Genomic DNA, 23,766 nt, shown 5'->3' with positions numbered 1-23,766 from the left:
TGCCATATTTAATGTATTTTTTTCTTTTTCTCAAACCATCATCTCAGACTTCATTAAGTGTGTTGTCCTCATTGCATCCTGCAAAAACACACTCTGGTTAAGCAGTGCGTAATTCATTCACCACAATAATAAACTTTGAATAATGAACACATTAGTACATGCGCCACACTCGTTAACTCATTCCCTGCCATTGACGGCTATAGACGTCAAAAATTCATTTGAACTATTTCTTTTAGTTTTTCCCACTTTTGTTAACAAGAGTATGAAAACCTAGAATTGTTTTATTGTACATTTAGAACAGATATAAAAAAAAAATATTATTGAAGTCATGGGATTAATTATGATTTTTTTTAATTATCGCCTAATGCCCCTAATTTGCTATATTTTCTTTTTTTAAAAGAAAAGATTTATAAAAAATTAAAAAATACTTAAAAAAAAGAAGATGATTAAAAATGAGGGGCGCAGGCGATTAATCACAAATTTTATATCTGTTCTAAATGTAATTTTTTTTTGTTTAAGGTTTTCATACTCTTGTTAACAAAAGTGGGAAACAATGTTAAACTAACAGAAATAGTTCAAATGAATTTTTGACGTCAATGGCAGTGAATGAGTTAATCACTGGATTTGTGTTATCACAGCGCACCTCTTCAGTCCGCATACACACTCTTGAGCTCCGTATTCCCAGTTGTGGTTCTGACGCAAGCTTTCCGAGCTGTTACTTTACCTCCCACACCGCCACTTCTATTAGCCTCTGACTGACAGTAGTTCTATGAGAATTTTGAATCTGCTGTGAAGTTTTTGTGGGACGGAATATGAAATGAAATTGCTCGGATTTACATCACATGCTCGGTCATCGTACGAAATGCAACATTTTGCCGCACAAAAAGGTTAAACTAGTTACACTTTGAATCGATTTATTTTGTATGTCGGATGACGTGTTGTTTGAACGTGTACATGTACTCGAACAGGAACAATTTGTCCTGAATAAATGACTTAGTTGTGTGTCATGAGTTTGGCTGCAAATTTGCTTGTGCTGCACATTCTGTTCCATTATTCATGAGAAAAACAGACACACACACACATATCCTCAGGGTGCTATCTTTGTGGGGCCATCTCATTGACATAATGCATTTCCTAGCCCCTTCCCCTAACCCCAACCATCAAAAATGATTGCCTACCTCCATTCCTTACCCTAACCTCAAACATAACCCAATTCAAACCTAAACTCTAAAACCAATTTGTGACCCTCAAAAAGAGGTCTAGACTTGTTGGACCCACAACTCTGTGAAATCCCGATATATTGGCCCCACCATGTAACAAGTGATTCAGTCTAATTCGTACTGTGCACTTCAAAAGAAAGACTTACTTATCCACACTTGTCCAACATTATTGCATGTCTTGAGTGAATAAACAATGCTTATGCCCACACACATCTTAATCATAGATTAGATGCACCCGGGGGCCAAATCAGTTTGACCTCAACCGTACCATTTTTTTTTACATTTTGAAATTTGTGTGCAGGTGCCCTGAACCAGCGTAACTGGGGTAAGAAGTACCCGTCCTGTAACAGCGCCAGACAGTCCCCAGTGGACATCGACGAGACGTTCACGCAGGTCCGACTTCAGTACCAGAACCTGCGACTGGATGGCTGGGATCGGCTCATGGCGGAGTCCACCACCATTCACAACAACGGGAAAACAGGTTTGACGTTCCTCTTCAATTACTTTCACAATTAAAGTCTAATTTATTGTGACCATTTGCTGTGTATGGTGCAATAAAGGTGGAGCAACACTGATATAGAATATTTTCCAAAGCTCTTAGTCCAGCATTCTCGTTGGTATTCTACTCAAGAAAAAAAAAACCATGTCTGCTGTCCATTTCAATCAATACAAATGAATCTGATATCATTCAATTGCTGTAAAACACAACATCTTAATCCCTGGATAAGGAAAGAAGCTTAACTTTCCAGATGCAACAAAAAAAAAAAACTTTCACAACACGGGGGTTAACGAAGGAGAGGAGCTGTGAGGATTTAAAAGAACGGAGAGAAATGGAGTCATTGAGGGAGAAGCAGCCAGAGGCACAACACTACGGAGTGAGCGTGTGGAGAAGGAAAAAAAAAAAAGATCAATGTCAAGAGGCAGAGATGAAGCTGAGCTAAAGAAAAGAGTCAATAAGGAGCTGGAGGCTAGAATGTATAGGCGAGAAGTTGCACTCATGAAAAATCGAGGCAAGGGGAACGTGTAACGACGGATGTCTTGCCTGATAAACACATGAATCCTGTCGGAGCAATCTCACTGTGCAGGCACTGTCTATACATCCGAAATCCTTTGATTTAATCTCTTTCTCTCTCGCTTTCTAAAGTCGGGAAGGAAATTAGACATCAGGGCAGGTAGCGATGCAGAGCGGCCATGATGTGATGAAGAATAATGTATGAGCCGTACAGTCTCACTTAACTCTATTTCATATCCTGTTAGGACTTAATATCCTAGAGGAGCTACTTGGAATTTATTAGGCACGCATGCACAATTCAATACAAGAGAGGCGATGTGGTGCAGTTGTACAACCACATCACATGCAGCATTTTCGATCAAACTTTTGGATTTGATCTCATTTGATTGTGAGGACCTAATATTGTTATATGTCCACTATCTCACAGAGTCTACAACTGCTGTTTTTTTTTTTTTTTACTGTCTCCATAAAATAAATCAACACACAATGTCTAAACTGCTGGCAACAAAAGTGAGTACACCCCTAAGTGAAAATTGTGCCTAATTAGCCACTTTCCCTCCCCAGCTTGTGTTACAAGGTCTCAACTAGGGGTGGGAATCATTGAATGTCTCACGATTCGATTCCGATTTTTGGGCCTGCAATTCGATTCAGAATCGATTTTCGATTAAGAATGATTTTTGATTCAAAATGATTTGATTGACAATGATTTTTGCTTCAATCTATAGATGTGCAAGGAATTGTAATGATCTACTCCAGTCTGACTCGCTAATGCTAATTAGCGCGCTACTAGCGGCACTTTTATCACTGAAAAGAACGGCTACACGCTAGAATATATATTTTTTTAATTGGAATATTTTTCCTTCTACTCTCTAATGTGGCTACAACTTAACAGTGTATTAGACCGCGTGGAACCACACTGCCCCTCAGTGGCCAAACCGGGTACAACATGAACAGCGCTCCAAATAAAGGCACACACAGACAAAGGCAAGACAGTATAAAATAATTTAAATAAAATCAATTTTGGGACATTTAAATTCGATTATGAATCGTACTAAATGAGAATCGTGATTCTTATGAGAATCGATTTTTTTGGGCACAACCCTAGTCTCAACTATAAATGGGGAGCAGGTGTGTTGTACTTGTTACACCCACTAAAGTGCATGTACGTTTCTTTTAGTGGCTATCAATGTGGATGGCGACTTCTACATAAGCGGAGGTGGACTGAGCTCCAGATTCCATGTGGATACCATCACCTTCCACTGGGGGCGCTGCAATGCTACATCAGATGGATCTGAGCACAGCCTCAATGGGATGAAATACCCTCTTGAAGTACTCAAAACAAACTCTCCACTGATGTGTTTGCCCTTAACCTCGCTTTGGGCTAACTTTCTGAATGCATTCCAGATGCAAATCTACGCTTATGATCCAGATGCCTTCCGAAGCCTGGAAGAGGCCATCAGGGAGGGAGGCAGGATTGCGGCATTAGCGGTGCTCTTTGAGGTAAGTCAACATGTTGATGTCTGCCTCTGCGCTGGCAGTAAGGTTTTTCCGCTTTAAAGTGGAAGTCAACCTTAAACATTTCTTGACAATAGTATATTATATGTGACCTCACTAGTCTAAACATGGCATTCTGATTAAAATTACATTTGTGGAATATGAGTTATGAAGCAAAATCCAGCCATTTTCATCCATCTCAGGGGGCGGCCATTTTGCCGCTTGTTGTTAACTGAAGATGACATCAATGTTGCTCAAGGCTCAGGCTCAGGCAACAATCAGAACTCACCGGTTTTCTGAAGCTGCGCTGTGATTTGTTGTTACCTGAGACCTGAGCAACTGTGATGTCATTTTCACTCGATAGCAAGTGGCAAAATGGCCGCCCCCTGAGATGGATAAAAACGGCTGGATTTTGCTGCTTAACTCATATTACCATATTTAGACCAGTGGGGCTGCATAGAACATATTCTTGTCAAAACCTTTTGGGGGGTTGACTTCCCCTTGAAATAGAATACATTTACTGAGGAAGTGCATGTCTGCAGATCAGCTTGGATGACAACGAGAACCTCAATCCTGTCATCGATGCTGTCAACACTGTTAGTCGATTTGGTTAGTCCCCTTTAAAAATGTTTGATTTCACTTCACAAAATGTGGGAACTGGTTCCTTACTTTTTTCCTGTTGTCGGACAGGTAAAAGTGGCTCAATGGAAGCCTTGGCCTTGCAGTCCTTGCTGCCAAACAACACCGCCAAATACTACATCTACAACGGCTCACTGACTTCTCCTCCCTGCACGGAGACGGTCGAGTGGATCGTCTTTAAACACACCGTGGCCATATCGGAAACACAGGTGAGTAGCCACAAAGTGAGGTACACAATCAAAGGAGAACCGTGAGTATGCTCAGATTCATCCTTGACAAAATAACAGCCCACAATTGGAAGCTCTTGTCTTCTGCTAATCGCCTCTAAATGATAACTATAGAAAGGCGCGGAGGTCATCACAGGGGTTGTTTATAGTACAAGCCATATGTGTCGCTATGCGCATTTGCATGATGGAAATGAGAGTGACAAGGCATAACATGGGCACATAGGAGCCAACTAAAAATAGAGCGGTGCTCTCTATTCGCCTGGCACTAACACAAGCCTCTTACACAAAGTGTTTACTTTGCCATGGGTATCAAAACAACACATATTTGTTTTGTGTTCCTGTGGCTGTGCTTCTCCCTGCAGTTGGAGGTGTTCTGCGAGGTGATGACCGTGGAGCAGGCGGGCTACGTGATGCTAACCGATTACCTGCAAAATAATTTCAGAGAACAGCAGCAGTTCATGGGGCAGGTGTTTGCCTCGTACACGGGAGTTGAGGACGTGCCCACTCCCAGTAAGTCGCGATTGACCCCAAACGCATTCTCACACAGCAAAATCGGCAGTGTTAGATTAACACTGAGTGTTAAATCGAACACTAGAAAAGTGTTTATATGTGTCCACACCAATGAATGTAAAGCTGACACTTTTCAAAGTGTTACTTTTTTCACACTTAAAGCAGTGTTACTCCAGCACGGTATAATGTTAAAAATCGACACTTGTAAACACTGAGTAGTGTTGAAAGTACTAGCACTAGTGTCAGTGTTAAATTTTTTACTTAAACTACACTTTACTCTGGTAAAAGGTACTTTACTTTTCTAGCGTCTTTCCTACAAGGCTTTCAAAGCGCTTTACATTTTGACTACTGATGACTTGGCATCAGGAGCAACTGGGGGTTCAGTATCTGCCTCAAGAATACTTTAACATAGTCAAACTGGCCTGGGATCGAACCCACACTCGCTATTGAGATGTCGACAGCGCGCTGCAATATTGAAAAGTTCGTCCTTCACTGGAAATGAGGGTGTGGTTAATTTAACACTTTAGGTAGTGCTATTCAGGTTACACCCAACATCCTCCCCGACACTCAAGGAAATTTACTCTGACAGTGTTAAAATAACACTGCTTACTGCATATTCGAAGGAACACTGGAAATTTAACACTGACCGATTTGCTGTGCACATTTATGTCTCGTGTGTGAATGCAATGCAGGTCCTTTACCTGTGCTTAGAAGAAAGTAGATTGACTGAGGCCACAAAGGCACCCGCATCTGCTTTCAGCATAATGTTGTCCACCAAGGTCAGCCCGCAGTGGCAGTCATCAAAAGCTGTAATGCGCTATCCTCGCCATCTACATAAATTCAAATTCTGAAATATGAAGCAGCTCTTTTAGGTTGCCAGGGAGCTCGACTTTGTAGATCCGGGCCCCCTTTTCCCCTCTCAATTTATTCTGCAGTTCTTTTTGAAATTGAAATAAAGTATTCAGTATTTCCGAAAAGGGCCCTTCTGCCTGTAACTAAGTGCGCCGCACACGCACCGACCACTACTTGCCAAGCTTTTAATTTTTTTATTTAATTTTTTATTTTTATTTTTATTTTAAAGAGCTCAGTATTGGGGACAGCTTTTTCTTATCCATCAGTTTTTTATAATTAAATTGAATCAATATATATTAGGCTTGGAAGGTCAAGCACAGCTTTAGCATTCTGATGTATTTGTACCTGAAATAATTTCCCTGCTCTTCGACTCTAGCCTGCAGTTCGCCACCAGAAAATGTCCAAGCTGATGCCCAGAATGAAACGACCATTGTCGTGACATGGGAGCGTCCCCGCGTGGTTTATGACACGACCATCGACTGGTACACGGTCACCTACGAGAGGTTGCAAGGGCAAAACCAGAGAAAGCAGGAGTACAGGACTGACGGGGATCAGGATGTGGTACGTGTGTATATGTTTGTCTATGTCCATCCTCAACTTTTATATTTCAATTGAATTTGCTTTCTTATAGGGAGCCATCATCACCAGCCTGCTGGCCAATAGCAGCTACGTGGTTCAGGTGGTGGCTGTTTGCACCAACGGACTTGGAGGAAGATGGAGCGACCAAATTATAGTGGACATGCCGTTAGAGGATCCCGGTACGAACACACTAAGAGCACATATTTGAATTTCCTACAACACATTTATGTTTTTATGATTCCTTTCTAGAGAGTGATACCTTTCCTGATGTCTCCAAAGACTTTAAAAGCAGCAAAGAGGTAAAAAGCCATCTTATTTATTATTTTATTTTATTTGTATTTTTATTCTATTTTTAATTGTGTTATTTTATTTTTTCAACACATGGCAGAAGCCGGAGAATCCCAATCCTCTAGGTTTGACGCCAGTAGATCACAGTCCAGTGGAGGAGATCCCAGCAGAGCAGACCAGAGTTTACCAAAACCAACCCACCCACCACCCTCGGCTGCAAACAACCCAGATCCCACCGGTCCAGGTCGCCACTCAGTCAACCCCAAAGCCTGCTCCTCCCGAGCCCCCCACACAGAAAACACGGCTCGATCCAAATGTGAAAAAAAAAAACAACAAGTCAAAAAGTGACAACGCAAGCAAAAACCAGATTGATGACGGGCGAAGAAGTCGAACGCAACGGATATTTACCCACGGCGGCTTGGATGGCAATGGTGCAATCTGGGTAACTGGCATAACCGAGCAGCCGGGCTTCCTGTTCCCTGTTTCTGCGCCTAACACTCCTACCGTCCGCCGCCAAATCACAGAAGAGGCCTCTCTGCCGCATCAGGTAGTCACCATTCAATGAAAACAGTGAAAACAGCAGAGGCCCCAGAATTGAACCTTGTGGAACACCATACGTTCCGTTATACATGTCATATTGCACGTCACAACAGCGCACCAAATTCCCTACGGCACAGATAGGCTAAGCAATGTAACACCCGGGGTTCTATCGAACCCAGGTTAAGAACTACTGCTCTAGAGCAATCTACTCATGTCGTGATCATTTTTGCGTTCCAGTCAAAAGATCCCAGCCCAACAGATCCAAATGAGAGTGAAGGTGGCCTCTCTTCTCCAGAGTCGGACCTCTTCCCCTCCTCTGCGGAGGACATCCAAGTCACCGATGTTTTCTATGAAGACTCCATCAACAATTCATCCCAAATGGCCGCTTCCTCTTCACTGGGATCTGCTGTTACGTTGCCAGGTTAACTACAAGATTTTAAGGTTTAACATAACTCAACTACTCTGAATATGATATCAGCGGTCCTCCTCATCAGCATGTTCTTCCTTCAGGCACCACCGAGTCCTCTCTGGACAGCGATTCACCTGTAAACAAACCTCCAGAAACCAGCACCTGGTTTTGGATTCCTGCGAGGACGGCGACCGGCAGCAACACCCTCGCCGACAGCGTCTACAAGTCGTTCACCTCTTCGTCTCTCCTCAGGGTGCTCATGCATACCACCCAGCCCATGTTCAACGGTAAAACACGAGTTGAACGTGTGTTCTCGTGCCTTTAGAATTACATATTGAATTGACAATATTATGGGTTTGATTTATTTATTTATTTACAGTGAATGCCGTTAATAGCTTGACCTTGGTAATGCTAGAGAGTTTGCTCCTCGCTGCTTATCACAAATTGCTGTCAATGTGTCTGATTTTCATCGAATCGTTTTGTTGGCATCAGTCTCTATTGTCTGCTTGGATCCACTTAACCTTCTCAAGTGGGTTATTTTCTTCTGAAAGTGGGATTAGTCCTTTATGTAACTCAAGTGTTCCCTCTAGTGGATGTTTTCCCCATTATCAAGCTATTATTTGAGGTTGTTATGATTTTTTTCTTATTAGCTGTCATGTCTTGAGAAGTAAAAATTTGAGATCAATTTTCTAATGCTAAAATTATTTTTCAAGATTATTTCTCTTATAGACTAAAAATGAGATTTTTTTTCCAGAAATAGTTTTTTTTAACCTTTCTTAATTAAAAATAATTTTTTTGCAGTGATGAAGCTCCCCTTTTTTCACCTTTGACTTTCACATTTAAAGCTTGACACGATTTTGCTTCTCTCTAAACATCAGAGGGAAGCAACAGCAGTCACGAATCTCACGTTGGGTTGGTCGGCATTGTGGAGAGGGAGAAGAGGACCATCATTCCTCTGGCTGTCGTCTCCACTCTCACCATCCTGTGTTTGCTGGTGCTGGTGGGCATTCTGGTCTATTGGAGGTACACATCACAACAAAGCTAACCTGCCGCTGACCAACATCACATTTGTTCATCCGTCTTCTTTTTTTTTTTGGACTCGTTCATGTCATAGAAACTGTTTCCAGACGGCTAACTTCTACCCTGACGACAGCACATCGCCTAAAGTCATATCAGCTCCGTCCACTCCTCTGCTGCTCGCCACAGGTAACCTTCACTCCAGTCCCTCGTAACATGGCTGTTCTTATTTGAAATGGGAGTTCCATTCTCGCCTTGTGTGCCAGACGGTCACGAACCGCTGACGGTGAAGCAGTTTGTGAAGAACGTCATGGAGCTCCACAACACCAGCACCTTCTCCAAGGAGTTTGAGGTGTGTGCGATGTCTGTGGCTGTGTTTGTTTTGTTTTTATGCGTGGAGCTATTAGAGGCAGACTTCATAGTTTTTTTAATAACACACTTCCATATCTGCTAACATCATGCTGTTTAGGAAAATCTTTTAGCAAGGGAGCAAAAAAGGATGTGCTACATCAGGGGTTAGAAACATTTCCTGTCAAAACTGCCATTTTAGGTCAAATAAATAACCAAAAATCTGTCTGGAGCCGTAAAACATTGTGATGAAGGAAACTGTGTGTTAGGGTTAGTCTAATGTACTGAGAGCATAAGAGCTAATTAGAGCTGCACGATAACACAAAAATATGCAGCATCCAATACGTATGTTCATTTTTTTTCATTTTTATTTTCAATTTTATGGACGTTATGACAATTTTCTGCCTCTCTTCTTCCTTATTTTTTTTTTAAAGACATTTTATGGCTATTTTTGACAATTTGTTCTGCATTTTTTGCTATAATTTTTCTTACATTTTCAGCAATTTTGTGGACATTTAATGGTAATTTTCGGGATTTCTTCTTTTGTTTTTGGAGATTTTAGTTACTTTTTGAACATTTTCTTTCCAGCCTTTTCTTAAAGCTACTTAACGTAGCATATTCAATTTCGTATCGCTACTGCTACCAGCTGACGAAAAATGAAACTGCACATACCGTTCTTCACATACACATCACGCACATTACGTCACATCCGCAGACAGGGCGCGGGAAATTCTAACCCAATTCCAGTCTGAAAACTTTTGGCCACAGGCTTGCAGGAGTGCCCATTGTGAACAGCTAAGGTGTTAATCTACTAATTAGAAGGCATTTCAGTCATAAATGGTCAAATAAAAAGCTTACTGTAAAGTTATTTTGGGGGAAAAAGTTCCATATTGCAGCTTTAAATAAATGTTCTGACTTTTATGGTAATTTTGTGGACATTTTATGGTAATTGTCGAGAAGACTTTTATAGCTACTTTTTAACGTTTTCTTTTCTGCCTTTTTAAAAATAGTTCAGATTTTTGGCAATTCCAAAGACGGTATGGTAATTTTGGGGATTTCTTTTTTCGTTTTTGGATATTTTATGGTTGCTTTTTGATTATTTTATTTTCTGGCTTTATTTTTTATTTTTTTTGATTCTCTGACATTTTTAGCAATTTCATGGTCATTTTACGATAATTTTCTGCTTTTACTTTTCCTTTTTGGACATTTTATGGTCAGATTTTTGACATTTTACGTAATTAAAAAACTAACTTTTTCATCTACCTTTCATCTCTTTTTTTCTGTGTCATTTGGACTGTGTCATTTTTTTTGAATATTTAATTATTCATTAAAAAAATCTAAATCAATTCATTTAAAGAATATTTAATCTAAAAAAATAAATATGTAAAAACCAAATTAATTTCTACATTTTTTTTTAGAGAGAGACACAATTAAAGGGAGCCACAGAAAGAGGGACTATCGAGCCACATGTGCTACATGATTCCCACATGTTCGGAACCACTTTTTTTTCCGACTGATACTAGTACGACGTAACGCTTCAGTAGTCGTCGATACCTCTAGTAACTAGTACTGTTGGTACATGAAATTTCAGCCAGTCTAAACTTGCTTCTTGGATTGGTGTCAAAACGGGTGCATCTGCATGGCATCAGTCCCCTCTGTTTCCTAGCATGAACCTCCAATGTAACACACAGAGACAGGAAATCCACAGAATATTGATTGCCCTCTTGTAAGTGCTATTGTCTTTTGGCCCCTTTGTAACAGATAAGCACTAAAATGTGCAACTTTGAGAGAACATCACAGTCGTAATGGGGGGACCACAGCTTTGGCGCTCAACCTCTCTGTGTGTATATGAGCCCCTTGTACCTGTACCTGCACTGACTCCCTGTCTGCCTGTGTGTCACCACCCTCCTGCCCCCCAACTCTCCTTTCACCACCGCCATCGTTGTGCTTTCTGCATCCTCACTTCCACCCTCCATTAGATTGTGAAAGAATCCTATGAGGTAAGATGCTCGACACCGCTTTGAAGTTGACTTCATGACATACTACTATGTTTTCTTGAGACTGATACATTTTATTGTGTTGGGACTTTGACCCTCATCACCACACTGAAACGTGTGTGTATATTTTGTGTTGTGCTGCAGGAGGTGCAAGCATGCACAGTGGACATGGGCATCACTGCCGACGGCTCCAGTCAACCCGAGAACAAATCCAAGAACAGATACATCAACATCCTGGCCTGTACGTCTCCATACGGCGTTGCTTTCTTTCACAGTTCCGCTCAAACCAAATTTGATCTAACTTTTTGGGGGGGATTCCTCCATCCCAGATGACCACAGCAGGGTGAAGCTCACCCACAGTTTGGACAGAGACGGCAAATGCGAAGACTACATCAATGCCAACTTTGTTGACGTGAGTGTGTTTTTGTTCAGAGACAATTCCAACGGAGGTTACAGTATTTTAAGGCATATTTCATATCGTTTCGAGCTAGGTGCCTTGAAATACTGTTCAAGTGCTTGAACTTTTTCAAAATAACTTCCCAAAACGCAATAGCGAATACTTAAAGTGGAAGTCAATCTTAATTTTTTTTGGACAATAATATGTTATATGTGACCTTACTAGTCTAAACATGACATTCTGATTAATATTACATTTTTTGAATATAAGTTATGAAGCAAAATTCAGCCGTTTTTTATCCATCTCAGGGGGCGGCCATTTTGCCACTTGTAAATAAATTTTGCTCAGGCAACAACCAATCAGAGCTCACCTGTTTTCTGAAGCTGAGCTGTGATTGGTTGTAACCTGAGACCTGAGCAACTGTGATGTCATCTTCAGTCGACATCAAGTGGCAAAATGGCCACCCCGTGAGATGGATAAAAACAGCTGGATTTTGCTGCTTATCTCATATTCCACTTATACAATATTAACCAGAATACCATATTTAGACTACTGGGGCTGTAGTACAAGTACAAGGAACATTTTTTCTGCATATTTTTTCGATGAAGTATCTGTTTCGTCCGTAGGGTTATGAGCGTACGAGGGCCTACATCGCAGCCCAAGGTCCTCTCAGGGCAGGCAGGGAAGACTTCTGGAGAATGATCTGGCAGCAGAACATCGGCATCATCGTCATGATCACCAACCTGAAGGAGAAAGGACGAGTGAGAGCGCTTGTTTTCAGCATTCCTGATTATGTCGCTTGCTCAAATCAACGCCATTCATCCATTTGTGTTTTATTCTGTTTGACCTGACAGACCAAATGTGATCAGTACTGGCCAGAGGATGGTCAGGAGGAATATGGTTCATACCAGGTGACCTTAAAGAGCAGCAAGACCCTCGCTTACTACACACTACGGACTTTCATTGTCAGAGATACCACAAATAAGGTAAACGCTCGTATACACTAACCTGACCGCACAAAGGCCACCAACAACATTTCTGATTTTCCAGGCATCTCAGAGGAAAGTTGAACAAACAGTCCAGCATTACCATTACACCCAGTGGCCAGACATGGGCGTCCCAGAATACACTCTGCCTGTCCTGTCCTTCATCAGAACATCCTCTCGGGCCAGAACGCAGGAAATGGGACCCGTCTTGGTGCACTGCAGGTAGCGTCTTTATATTGGTGCGCGTTTACCTCGTGAAAATGCAAAGTATTATGATTGTTTTGCGTCTGCGTCACAGTGCTGGTGTCGGGAGAACAGGGACCTACATTGTCATAGACAGCATGTTGCAGCAGATCGAGGATCAAGGGACGGTGAATGTCCTCGGTTTCCTGAAACATGTGCGGACGCAGAGGAACTTCCTGGTTCAAACGGAGGTAAACAAACACACAGTTGAGATTGAGATGCTGATACGGATTTTAAGCAGAAAAAAATATCGATTACCGAATAATCTGCCGATTATTTAAAAATAGATATTTAAAGCATAACATTGTGTTCTCACAGTGTTTGTGTGAAGTTGATGCTAACTTCCTGCTAGCATTTGAATGGGATCTTACTCTAACCCTTTCTCTCAAAAAAAAAGAAAAAAAAAGGAATGGGATCTTACCTTCACTTTTACTTTTAGCGCTAGGCTATCGATGTTTTAAAAACGAAGCATGTTTTGTATTTAAATATAGAGTGTAGGGATGCACCGAAATGAAAATGTTTGGCCGAAACCGAAAACCGAAAATGAAAAATGCTTGGCCGAAAACCAAAACACAGAGAAAAAAAATTATGCCAATTTTAACTTTCATTGCTTTTATTATAATTAATTACAATTATAATAGTATTATAAAATATTTATTTAGCACTGGCATTTTAACAAAGCACAATATAAATTGAAATGTGCCCAACACGCAGACATGTTGGCTAATGGTACATTAAACACCAAACGAGGGTTGAACATTTTCTGGCGGTGCGATTGCACTTTATAGTTAATGTAGTCCACACCGGCAGGCACAGATGCGCGCGGCGGGACAAGGTGTGGCGCACTTAAAATCCGCGCATTCACATATTCACCAACTTTTAAAAATAAATAAATACATTTGTTCGCACCAGCTAATCGGCTTCGGGAACGGACTGCAAAGTCACACACAGCGTCCTGTACAGGTCTGTACCGGAGATAGCGATAAGTGTTTCCGTGTTTAAAACTGTTGACAGCAATAGTGCTAGCATTAGCTAAAGTATTTAGCACGGCCACCGGGATGCCGGTGAAAAAGTGGAAGCGTTTGAGGGGCTTTTATAAAAAAAAAATGTTTTTAAAGGGAAGGCGCTGCAGGAGAATGAGTTTTTAGTTTTACAGTTACAGTAATTTCTGGACTATAAGGCGCACCTGACTATAAACCACGCTAGCTAAATTTGGGGAATACTCGAGTTTGTTACACATATAAGTTGCACCTGACTGTAAGCCGCTGGTATTTTAATGTTATCACACCGGGTTCCTGCTACTTCCTTTTCCATAGTGAGGGCGCAAATTGTCTCGCTCTCGTTCTGTCTTTCCTACTGCATTTGGGCTCTTGCGCTTCCCTTATAGTGCACCCCCTTGTAATCTGATATATAAGCCGCACCTTTGTATTAGCCGCAGGGTCGAATGCAAGTGAAAAAAGTAGCGGTTTATAGTCCAGAAATTACTGCAACTCCAATTGGGATGTCATTAAACAGTTTAAAGGACGTTTAGGGACAACAGAATAACATACGCTACACCAGGGGTGGCCAAGTTTGGTCCTCGAAAGCCCCTAACCAGCCTGTTTTTCATGTCTCCCTCTTTCAGCGCAGCTGAATCTAATGATCAGCTCATCAGCACGCTTTGCAGGAGCCTGATAATGATCCTGATCATGAATCAAGTGTACTAATGGAGAGAAACATGGAAAACAGGCTGGATAGTGGCCACCCCTGCGCTACACACTTGCTAGTTGCTAATGCTACGCAAGCATTCAGGGTACTTTTACAGCGTCGGAAACTTCGGTTTTCTTCGATGATAACGTTTTAAGGGGAAACTAATCGGCCATTTGGCTCAATTGGCCGATGTTTGAAGGGCAATAATTGGCATATTAATCAGTCGGGCCCAAAACAAGTGCATAACTTTGTCATAAAGTCTGTTAGCTTAATGCTAACAAACAATGAAATTAATGCTTTAACATTACATCAACACCTGCATACAGACAACATATTACTCGCTGTATAAGTCATGAATCAGTAGTAGGGCCACTTGCGCTGTTGACAAAGACATTTTGGAAAATTCCAAACTTACAAGGTTGTGGTTGGTCTCGCCTCTAGGAGCAGTACGTGTTCATCCACGACGTCTTAGTGGAAGCCATTTTGAGCCGCCATACTTCTGTCACCTGCGACAATCTCCACTTGTACGTGTCAGGCCTGCTGACACCCGGCGCGTCAGGCCGGACGCGCATGGACAAGCAGTTCAAGGTACACGTTGATAGAATTGTCAACAAATCCCTCCGCATGGTTTTTGGGACCATGGCAATATTTAAAATAAAACGTTTTCATACGTTTTTGGGAGCAAATGAGTTAATAAGTATAGGTGTCTCTCCTTTCTTAATTGGGGCGATCTTGCAAGGTCGCTGGAAAAGCGATAAGGTAATACTGCCCTCTAATGGATTATCCATGTAATGCACGTGTCAGATCATATACGTCAGGGTTTTAATATATGTTTGGAGTTATGGGGTTAATAAAATATGCTGACGATGGATTTTTCAGTTGATCAGTCAGCGGCAAGCGAAACACGCCGACTACAGCACGGCTCTGCGAGACGGCAACGCGATGAGGAACAGAGCCAGAGCGCTCATGCCTGGTGAGCCTCACGTTCACGTAAACAACCCCGAGATACCATCAAGTCATGGTTAAGCTCATGTGTCTTGTGTTTGCAGTGGAGAGATCAAGAGTTTGTCTAACTGCCACGGAAGCAAACTCCTCAGGCTACATCAACGCCTCCTACGTGCTGGTAAAAACAAACTTCAACAAGTGATTTTTTCTCAAGATGCGTTTGCGTCATCCTGCCGCTTTTTTTATGTGCTTTTCATCACAGGGCCATCGCCACAGTAAGGAATTCATCGTGAGTCAGACGCCGCTCGGCAGCACCGTGGAGGATTTCTGGCGAATGATCTGGGAGCACAACACGCATGCCGTCGTCCATCTGCCCGACCCACATTGTCAGGTTCGCGCATTATTTATAACATGCATGTTTGCAACGTCAAATGTATGCATATGCGCAGATTACGCACTATGTTTGTGTTTGCAGAGCGAGGACTGGGACTTGTGTGTGTATCGGCCTTCTGAAGAGCACATCATGAACTTTGAGGGATTCACTGTGTCACATTCAGGGGAGAAGCACGTTTGTCTCTCCAATGATGACAACGTGCTTGTGCAGAACGTCACGTTAGAATCCACGCAGGTACGAAATTCATCACCAGGTTGCTCTCCATTTGTAATTGTCTAGTTAGAAACAAGTTGGTCCAAAAAGTTAAAACTCTGAGGTGTAATCTTTTTTTTTTGGTAGAACAATTATGCTCTGGAGGTGTGTCTGTACAGCGCCTCCTGCTGGCCCAACCCTGACAGCCCCATTAGGAATTGTTTTGAACTCATCAACATAGTCAGTGAGCACAGCAGACGCACACCTGGACCTACAGTTGTGCACGACCCGTGAGTATGCCACTCATTTGTTGTGTGAAAGTGGAAGAGTATTCCCAAATGTGTCAAAATACTTTAGGACTATTTATATTTACTATGATCCTCTGCTTTATTTTTTGGTGTAGGTTGGGAGGCGTTACGTCGGGTCTCTTCTGTGCCCTCACCACTTTGTCCAATCAGCTGCAGGAGGAGGGGCAAGTGGACGTCTACCAGGTGGCACGCATGACCAACCTCATGAGGCCGGGGGTGTTTAATGACATAGTAAGTACCCACACCCACACCCACACCCACACCCACACCCACACCCACACCCACACCCACACCCACACCCACACCCACACACACACACACACACACACACACACACACACACACACACACACACACACACACACACACACACACACACACACACACACACACACACAAAACACACACACACACAAAACACACACACAAAACACACACGAGCCTTTCGTTCAACCGCAATCATTAAGAGAGCCATCGCCCCCCCACTTAGGAGCAGTACCAGTATCTGTACCGGGCCGTACTGAGTCTGGTGAGCAGCCAGGAGGACCAGCGAGCCCTCCAGAGTCCAGAAACCAACGGATCCGTACTACTGGGGAAGACCAACATTGCTGAAAGCCTTGAGTCACTCATGTAGATGACACACACGCACACACACGTAATATCAGTACCAGTCAGTGTACAGGTCAGTGTTGAGGCTCCTTTGAAGCATCCATGAGCTGTGAGTATTTTTTACGCACTTAGAAGTCTTTGTTCTATAAACGTCATGACTCGCCCTTGAAAAATGTGAAGCCAAGTTCACGATAGTCATGTGATCACTCACAATGTGACAAAATGTACCAGAATCTGCTCTCAGCTCCGCATCTGTTCAGTTAAAATAAATAAATAAGATGGACACAGCCTAATTTGAAATTCCATTATCCAATATCCATACTTCAAGCAGAATACTGAATATTTAAGAAATACAAATGACGAATACACGTATTTTAAAGAAGTTGTAATAGGGAACTATCGCAAAGGCTGTTGTCTTCCCTGCCATCGGCTCTGTGGCCTTTTGTAGAAATTCATGCTCTTGTACTTTAAAAGCTGTTTTGCTAATGCGACTGTTTGACTAAACCAAAATAATGTTTTGTGATCTTTGTCTTTTTACTAAAGGTGGCTACTGTCTTGTTTGCACTTTTTAAGTCGAATATGAACATTTTGACATTCCATCCAAATTCTGTCGTATTGAACATTTTTGTCAGTATTTTGTCTATGTCCCCAATCAGACATGAGCAATCGATTACCAGTAATCAGCTTTCTTCAACAGTGACGATATTACTGAAACCTTTTTTTGTGTAAATATCCCTTAAGTACCAAAAGGCCAAATTACTGTATGTTTTTACTGTATCTATATTTTCTATGACATTTTTCTAGCCATTTACATATTCTGTATAACTGTGTGGATTCTATTTGATAATTCCACGCATGGATCATAGATTTAACTCATTAACGCTTTTTTATCGTTCCGGTAATTGTAGCAAGTTAACACATTTATCTGCAGCCACAAATGCGTGCAGTATGTAAATAGCAACAGATTGAATAAAGACTTTAATATGACTTTTTGGAAAATCAAAGTCTCTTATTGTAAACTCCAACTCTTCCCTTGCAGCCTCATTAAAGACAAATAAAGCTGTAACGTGTTTTATTATATTTTCAATCTTAATATTGCATTGCCAACAAACGGCAGAACAGACCAGTAAATAATCCACAAACAAGATATGAAAAATATTTGTCATTATAGTATCACAGTCACACATGATAAAGTGTATATAGTGCATCATAAATAAACATCGTAAATAAAACAGACCATGCAATTATTCCTTTAACGCCACACCTTGATGAATCACACCGAAATAGACATCAAATAAAATGAGGATGTCAATTTATGTGTGATGATCTCAAAATGATTCCAAAAAGCAAATGAAAAATACATTTGAACTATTTTTCATATGGCACATACAATACAGTAAGGTACATTGGAGAGCCTTTGATATTATTATTGTTGTTGTTGTTATTATTATTGACTTGATGATAGATGAGATCTGAATTAAGCCTCCTTTTTATTTTGTTGACATACCAGGTTAATATAGAGTGTATACACTATTTACATAAAGTACCCGAATAAGCAGTTGGAAAAGACCTGCTCATTAACTTCCAATTTATGTTATTAGGGGTGTGAATTGTATCAAGATTCATAGGTCACGATTCGATTGGATACCGATTAATCCTGATACGAATCTATAAATTGATTGTTGCAATTTTTTTTAAAACTCAAATTTAGAAAATACTAATCAGTAAACTTGTACATATACACTGTGAGATTTGTATGAAAAATTATTTATCTAAAAATTCAGGTTGCAGTCTGTTTTATATTAAGGCTTAATGTTCCATTAATATAACATTCTTCCATGCTTAATGTGTAAATCCTAACACTAAGTAAAACGTTTTGTTGAATATTCCCATAAAAAATTGATGTTTAAAAATCGATTCGGCCGCATATTGAATCGATTCGAGAATTGCGCACTGCAATATCGCGATATATTGCCTAATCGATTTTTTCTAACACCCCTATATGTTATAGTATAGGTTCACTTAAAAACAAATATTACAATTAACATCAACTTTATAACTAGCTACTTTGTGGGGAAAAGAGGGGGAAAACACCTGCTTTAAGCATATTGCAAGAAAATAGAATTATCAATTGTCATCAAAGTTAGGCAAAATTCAGAATTTCAGAATTCAATTAATGAATTAGGGGGGAGACATCCAGTTTAGTATTTGTCGTTCGTCGATCGAAATTAATGTTGTATATTGGCTGCTTCAAGTTAAATACACTTTAATTTTGCATCATGAATTTCTTTGAATTTCCATTGTACTAAGTACAATTCAAATTTGAATTCTACTTTTTTTGCCACCTCAATTCAAATTCAAGAAGTGAATTTGAATTTTAAGGGTTATTTTTTTATTCAAATCTGAATTTTGCCAAGCCTTGATGGGGATAAACCTTAAAAAAAAACATCTGTTAGCTTCACGCATATTCTCCTTAGTGCTGAACATGTGAAGTCATCCAGATTTCTTTTTTTTTAAAGCATATAAGTTATTGTAGCACCGATTTCAAGCATAAGCTATAAAAGTGAACATTCTATACCAGGGGTAGGCAAACATTTAGTCTATAATTGAGTTTGATGACCTGCTCATCTGTAGATGAGGCCCCCAAAAAAAGTGTAGTTTACCCACCCGTGATCAGGAATCAGTTCATCAGAAGTCCCCTAAAGCACAACTGAGTGTGTGAATTGTGAACGTGCTGCTACATCACTTGTCTTTACTTGTCTCCTTGAAAAACCTGTTGGCAAAAGTAAGCATTTATTAGGATCATGTAGAAGTGACTTTGTACGACTGTGTGTGTGTGTGTGTCCTCACATAGTCGGTGCGTTTGCGTTTCCAACAGTCCGGGTCAAGCCTCTTCTGTTCATCAGCGAGTGCTTTAGCCTGCAAGGTAAACACACGACGCTCTTCGCTTCGCATTTTCTTCCAGTGCTCGCCAAGGAGCACGCTGATCGCTCTGAAACACACACGCACATTTTACACGCATGACAAGCACGGATACCGCCGTTAAGGCGCGCACCAACCTGTTGTCCTTGCCCGGGTGCATCTGTGTGTACTGCACCCTGAATTTCTTGGCAAAAAGCATGAATGCGTTCATTGGCCGCTTGCACTTGGGTGTGCTGTGGTTACTTCCTGTTTGGCGGACACGGTGAGGACAGCGGGCGTGGCTGGGCGTGGGAGTGTCTGTTGGTTTGAGACGGGTTCAGACTACGTTTTCTTCTTTTTAGGGATGTTTGATACCAATGCCAAGTTCCTTTTTCAGTGGTTGATCGTTGTCAATAAAAGGATTCGAGGAAGTCAAACCTTGTAATGTGTCTCTGTGTGGAGAAAGAGCGCCCCCACTGGACTGGGAGGCATATCGCCGTCGGGCCATGCTGCTCAGCAGGTAAACCGCAGAGGAGTCCAGTGGTGTGAAATCATAACTGAGAAAGTGGAAGCACAATTGTAATTGTCTCAATCATACATGCACGAACGAGGTCATGTTGCTTTGAAATACCTTTTAAATGTGTCAAAGACAAGTGAGTCATCTGTATGTTCGGCGTCTCTGTGACCCGGAGGAAGGCACACATTACCTAGCTCCATTTCATAGCCCGCTATCCCATAATGCACCACAGTCAAGCTCGGGTAGAATGATGACCAACCTGATAAAAAATACACTTAAGTCCGATCTGAAGAAGTGCTAAACTGGACATACAAAATTGCCTTGCTTGCTTACCTTTGTTTTTAACGTAGAATGGGTGGTCAAGTTGGCAGCGTGCCGTTAACAAGCTTTGACCACAAGCACCAGGGTCAAAGGTCAGCTGCAAGATGGCCTGACCGGACAACACGTATTCCGAATGTGCTACAAGCTGCAAACCCTCACTGCCGTAACTCTGAAAAATTGAAGGGGTTTTTTTTTTTTTTTGGTCAACTAAGCAATTGATCATACTTGTTGTCGAAGGATTATTATTATTTTTTTAATTAATGTTACCTTCAAGGATAGGGACTGTTGCTCACACTGAAGGTCCTCAACGTTACGCCACTCCACACTGAAGCCACTATGGAAACGCAGGTGAGTACCTGCACATACAAAACAGCATTCACTGAAACTACCATTGTACTGACAACCCATTCAAAGAGTTCCAACACAACTGTAAAATGACTGTCAATAAAAAAAATTAAAAAAGGAGTATCTTTAATTCCAGAATGTCATTTATGTTTTGGTTTAGCCATTTTAGTTTTGGATTAATACTTATATCTTACATTTCCACATTCTGGCAGACCCTTTCAAAACTGTTCGGAATTCATAATTAAATACTAAAATGGCTACCTTTAAGAAAGCAATGCCAGGCAGTGGCAGGCCAGGAGACACTCCAAGCTGTGTCCTCGTCATCGGACATTGAGGACCTGGTGGACATCGCAGAGCTACATTTGCTGCTCGTCTGTGTAAACATAAAGTCAACATTTGAAATGGGTCGCTTGCGTCATTGATGGGGGGTTAAAGTGGGAGTGAAGAGAGGCGTTTTCTGTACTCTGCCTCTGCTGGAGTTAGGAGGGGGTGGCCGGGCGTAAGAATGTAGATCACTTCTGGCAGAAGAGGAACTGAAAATGACAAACCAAGATACACTTACTGAACTTACTTTACTTATGCTGTATGTTTCAGTACTTTTTGCACACACACAAAAAAATCCAAGGGCGTTTATTTGTAGTGGATTATATCTAAGAAAGTCATGCTATTTCAAAATTAAATGGTATGCCGTTGTGTGATTAGACCTGCTGTGGGAAGACTCCTGTAGCAGTGGGCTCTGAGGCCCCGTGGCAATGTGAGCCAGCTGTGTCAGCCAGCGGGTGTCCCCAGCTGCCGCGCCGACCTCCATTTGATAAATCGCCATCATCTCTTTGTCCTCTGGAGGCTCCTGCAGGTTTGGAAGATCAGCTGAGGAAAAAGCAGAGGGAATTTTCCGTCTTCATGATGCAACGTACAACTATAAAAGTCATACTTGGTGTTTTTTGTTTTTTTTTACCATATTCCATTAAGGTATCAATCCTTGGGCCAGGTAATGAGTCATGTGATTGGTCCTGATCCACTTCCACAATCTCTTTTGTGACAAAGACACCAATGAAGGGTTTGAGAGTGTTGCTTAATAGATGCCACCTATGCAAGTGATACTTGGAAGATGACAGCAACGATAATCAGGAAACTCAATGTATTCCAGTAGAGATGCTTGAGAATAATTTTAAAAGACAGAATCACAAATCAATATTTTTTTAATAGAACCTAACAACGAAAACTCTCAGAAATAGTAACTGAAAGAATAATTAGATTGGCAGGCCATATTTTGCGAATGAATGAACATCAAAATGCCTTGATAGCCCTGAAATGGATCCCAGAACGCAAGAGAAAGCTGGAATGGCCTAAGAAGACTGCCGTGCAACTTTCAAAGAAGATCTGAAAGAAATGCAAGTCAAATGGTCTGACTTGCAATCTGTTACAATGGATAGTTTGAAATGGAGTAAACTTGCTGCCCAATGCGCCACCGACACTGGAAGGACTAATGTCTAAGGGTAAAGGGCTTAATAGATGAGTGATTCCTGACTGTTGCCATGGGGATGGTGGATACCTGTGCAGTCGCAATCAGACTTGTTAGTCTCCTCGTGTTGTTTGGGGTTACCAACAGACAGGCTTTTTGGAATCACCACCTCCCACATCATGATGTCAAGTTGTGAACTGAAACATAGGATGTAATTCGAAATGTAAATGTCACGCGAACAGAAACACGCCTTTCCACTAGTTGAATTTCATTTTTTTTCTCCTAAAATAATCATTTAATAATTTTAGCTAGCCCCACCAAAAAGTAAAATCATACGTTCTTCCTAGTGTTGCACAATATGTCATGTGACAGCCTCTTGTTTATAAAGTTCTAAAGCGTACGCGCATGCGCGTAACGACCCATTCATTCAACGCTGTGAATGACGGCAACAAACAAACGAGGAACAAATGTTGTTAAATCATTTATTCAGGCTTCATTTTGTTCAAAGAATCCTATTTGTGAGATGTAACCACAAGAAGAAGCAGTTTGATCGGTCACTACACGAAAGTGCTCTAAAAATTTGGATTTCTGTCGACGAATACGAGAGAAATGTGTATATGAATAGTATCTATTCATATGAAAAAAATGTCCGTGTTGAGAAATCGCGAACAAATATAATAATCCGTCGAAAGGGTTTAGGGAAAAGGTCCGTTTCAACAAAAACACCCAACGTCAACAATGAAGCTTTCAGAACGATCAGCGGAGCTCGTATTTGTGAAAACGACAGGCCTCGTCATCTCAACATTGTGTCGTATTTTCCAAGTTTAGAGCATATTCGATACACTGGTGCGATCCCTTTTCGAATTCGACGCTTTAAAACGCGGAAAAGTTTTAATGAACTTTCTCTTTACTCACCCAAACAGTGGCCTTGTACGGGAAAAGTAGGTTGGTATAAAAACATCATCCTCACCGATCCTATTGGCCCAACCTACTGTCAATCAAAGACTATTTGGTCAAGTTATTTGCAGACGGCTCTGCGTTAAAATGAAATAAAAAATTACGATGATAAAACAATTTATGTTTCATTATTCAAGACCCTTGTTTTTTTCTGGCTTATTTGCAGTATTCAAAGTTTGTTGGTTTGTTATTGCAACCAATTCATTAAATTGTTAGGTAGAACATAAAAAATATATATATTCTCCCAATTATTAAATATAGTTGCACGAAAAGGTTGAGACTGAATTTATGCTAATTTTAATGTAATGTATCCAATTCGTCATGTTCCTAATAAAGAAAAACACAATAACCATCCCGTTACCTAACTC

General features: G+C 41.1%; 2 protein-coding genes across 6 annotated transcripts in view; one reads left to right on the top strand and one right to left on the bottom strand.

Moving 5' to 3' along the window:
- Positions 1-17,882, top strand: part of ptprz1b (protein tyrosine phosphatase receptor type Z1b) — a 39,661-nt gene extending 21,779 nt beyond the window's left edge. For 2 of the 5 annotated variants that reach the window (XM_086058717.1, XM_086058718.1), the window contains exons 3-31: positions 1,522-1,701; positions 3,410-3,561; positions 3,637-3,732; positions 4,269-4,335; positions 4,417-4,574; positions 4,955-5,102; positions 6,331-6,515; positions 6,586-6,712; positions 6,783-6,832; positions 6,922-7,368; positions 7,599-7,782; positions 7,872-8,057; positions 8,649-8,793; positions 8,885-8,976; positions 9,054-9,139; positions 11,115-11,135; positions 11,277-11,373; positions 11,462-11,544; positions 12,156-12,290; positions 12,384-12,515; positions 12,580-12,737; positions 12,814-12,949; positions 14,889-15,035; positions 15,327-15,420; positions 15,497-15,570; positions 15,655-16,020; positions 16,126-16,268; positions 16,382-16,517; positions 16,777-17,882. In XM_086058717.1, coding sequence (XP_085914843.1) covers positions 1,522-1,701; positions 3,410-3,561; positions 3,637-3,732; positions 4,269-4,335; positions 4,417-4,574; positions 4,955-5,102; positions 6,331-6,515; positions 6,586-6,712; positions 6,783-6,832; positions 6,922-7,368; positions 7,599-7,782; positions 7,872-8,057; positions 8,649-8,793; positions 8,885-8,976; positions 9,054-9,139; positions 11,115-11,135; positions 11,277-11,373; positions 11,462-11,544; positions 12,156-12,290; positions 12,384-12,515; positions 12,580-12,737; positions 12,814-12,949; positions 14,889-15,035; positions 15,327-15,420; positions 15,497-15,570; positions 15,655-16,020; positions 16,126-16,268; positions 16,382-16,517; positions 16,777-16,920 — 4,169 coding nt within the window. In that variant the 3' untranslated portion in view covers positions 16,921-17,882. The remainder of the gene's footprint in view (positions 1-1,521; positions 1,702-3,409; positions 3,562-3,636; positions 3,733-4,268; positions 4,336-4,416; positions 4,575-4,954; positions 5,103-6,330; positions 6,516-6,585; positions 6,713-6,782; positions 6,833-6,921; positions 7,369-7,598; positions 7,783-7,871; positions 8,058-8,648; positions 8,794-8,884; positions 8,977-9,053; positions 9,140-11,114; positions 11,136-11,276; positions 11,374-11,461; positions 11,545-12,155; positions 12,291-12,383; positions 12,516-12,579; positions 12,738-12,813; positions 12,950-14,888; positions 15,036-15,326; positions 15,421-15,496; positions 15,571-15,654; positions 16,021-16,125; positions 16,269-16,381; positions 16,518-16,776) is intronic. The other 3 variants (XM_086058719.1, XM_086058721.1, XM_086058720.1) reach the window with 3 other exon arrangements.
- A 68-nt stretch (positions 17,883-17,950) lies between these two features.
- On the bottom strand, positions 17,951-23,401 carry LOC147160092 (HMG box-containing protein 1-like). The gene is made up of 13 exons (XM_086058722.1): positions 23,357-23,401; positions 22,532-22,638; positions 21,935-22,009; positions 21,684-21,846; positions 21,443-21,512; positions 21,241-21,352; positions 20,902-20,990; positions 20,647-20,803; positions 20,428-20,572; positions 20,235-20,353; positions 19,955-20,114; positions 19,746-19,887; positions 17,951-19,668 (listed from the first exon to the last, which is right to left on the bottom strand). Exons 2-13 carry the CDS (start codon positions 22,620-22,622, stop codon positions 19,648-19,650), a joined length of 1,344 nt encoding a protein of 447 aa, XP_085914848.1. The 5' UTR covers positions 22,623-22,638; positions 23,357-23,401; the 3' UTR covers positions 17,951-19,647.
- Between the last annotated feature and the right edge of the window lie 365 nt (positions 23,402-23,766).

The sequence above is a fragment of the Leptonotus elevatus genome, chromosome 17 (genome assembly GCF_054856555.1).
Source record: "Leptonotus elevatus isolate MCC_2025b chromosome 17, RoL_Lele_1.0, whole genome shotgun sequence".
Taxonomy (NCBI): domain Eukaryota; kingdom Metazoa; phylum Chordata; class Actinopteri; order Syngnathiformes; family Syngnathidae; genus Leptonotus; species Leptonotus elevatus.
Note: the sequence above shows the minus strand (reverse complement) of the source record. Positions and strands in the feature narration are given on the sequence as shown.

Coding starts and splice junctions, on each gene's coding strand:
- LOC147160092 (XM_086058722.1), bottom strand. CDS start 22,622: ATGATGTGGGAGGTGGTGATTCCAAAAAGCCTGTCTGTTGGTAACCCC. Junction 21,847..21,934: donor TGATACCTTAATGGAATATG/GTAAAAAAAAAC, acceptor CTTTTTCCTCAG/CTGATCTTCCAAACCTGCAG. Junction 21,513..21,683: donor CAGGAGTCTTCCCACAGCAG/GTCTAATCACAC, acceptor TGTCATTTTCAG/TTCCTCTTCTGCCAGAAGTG.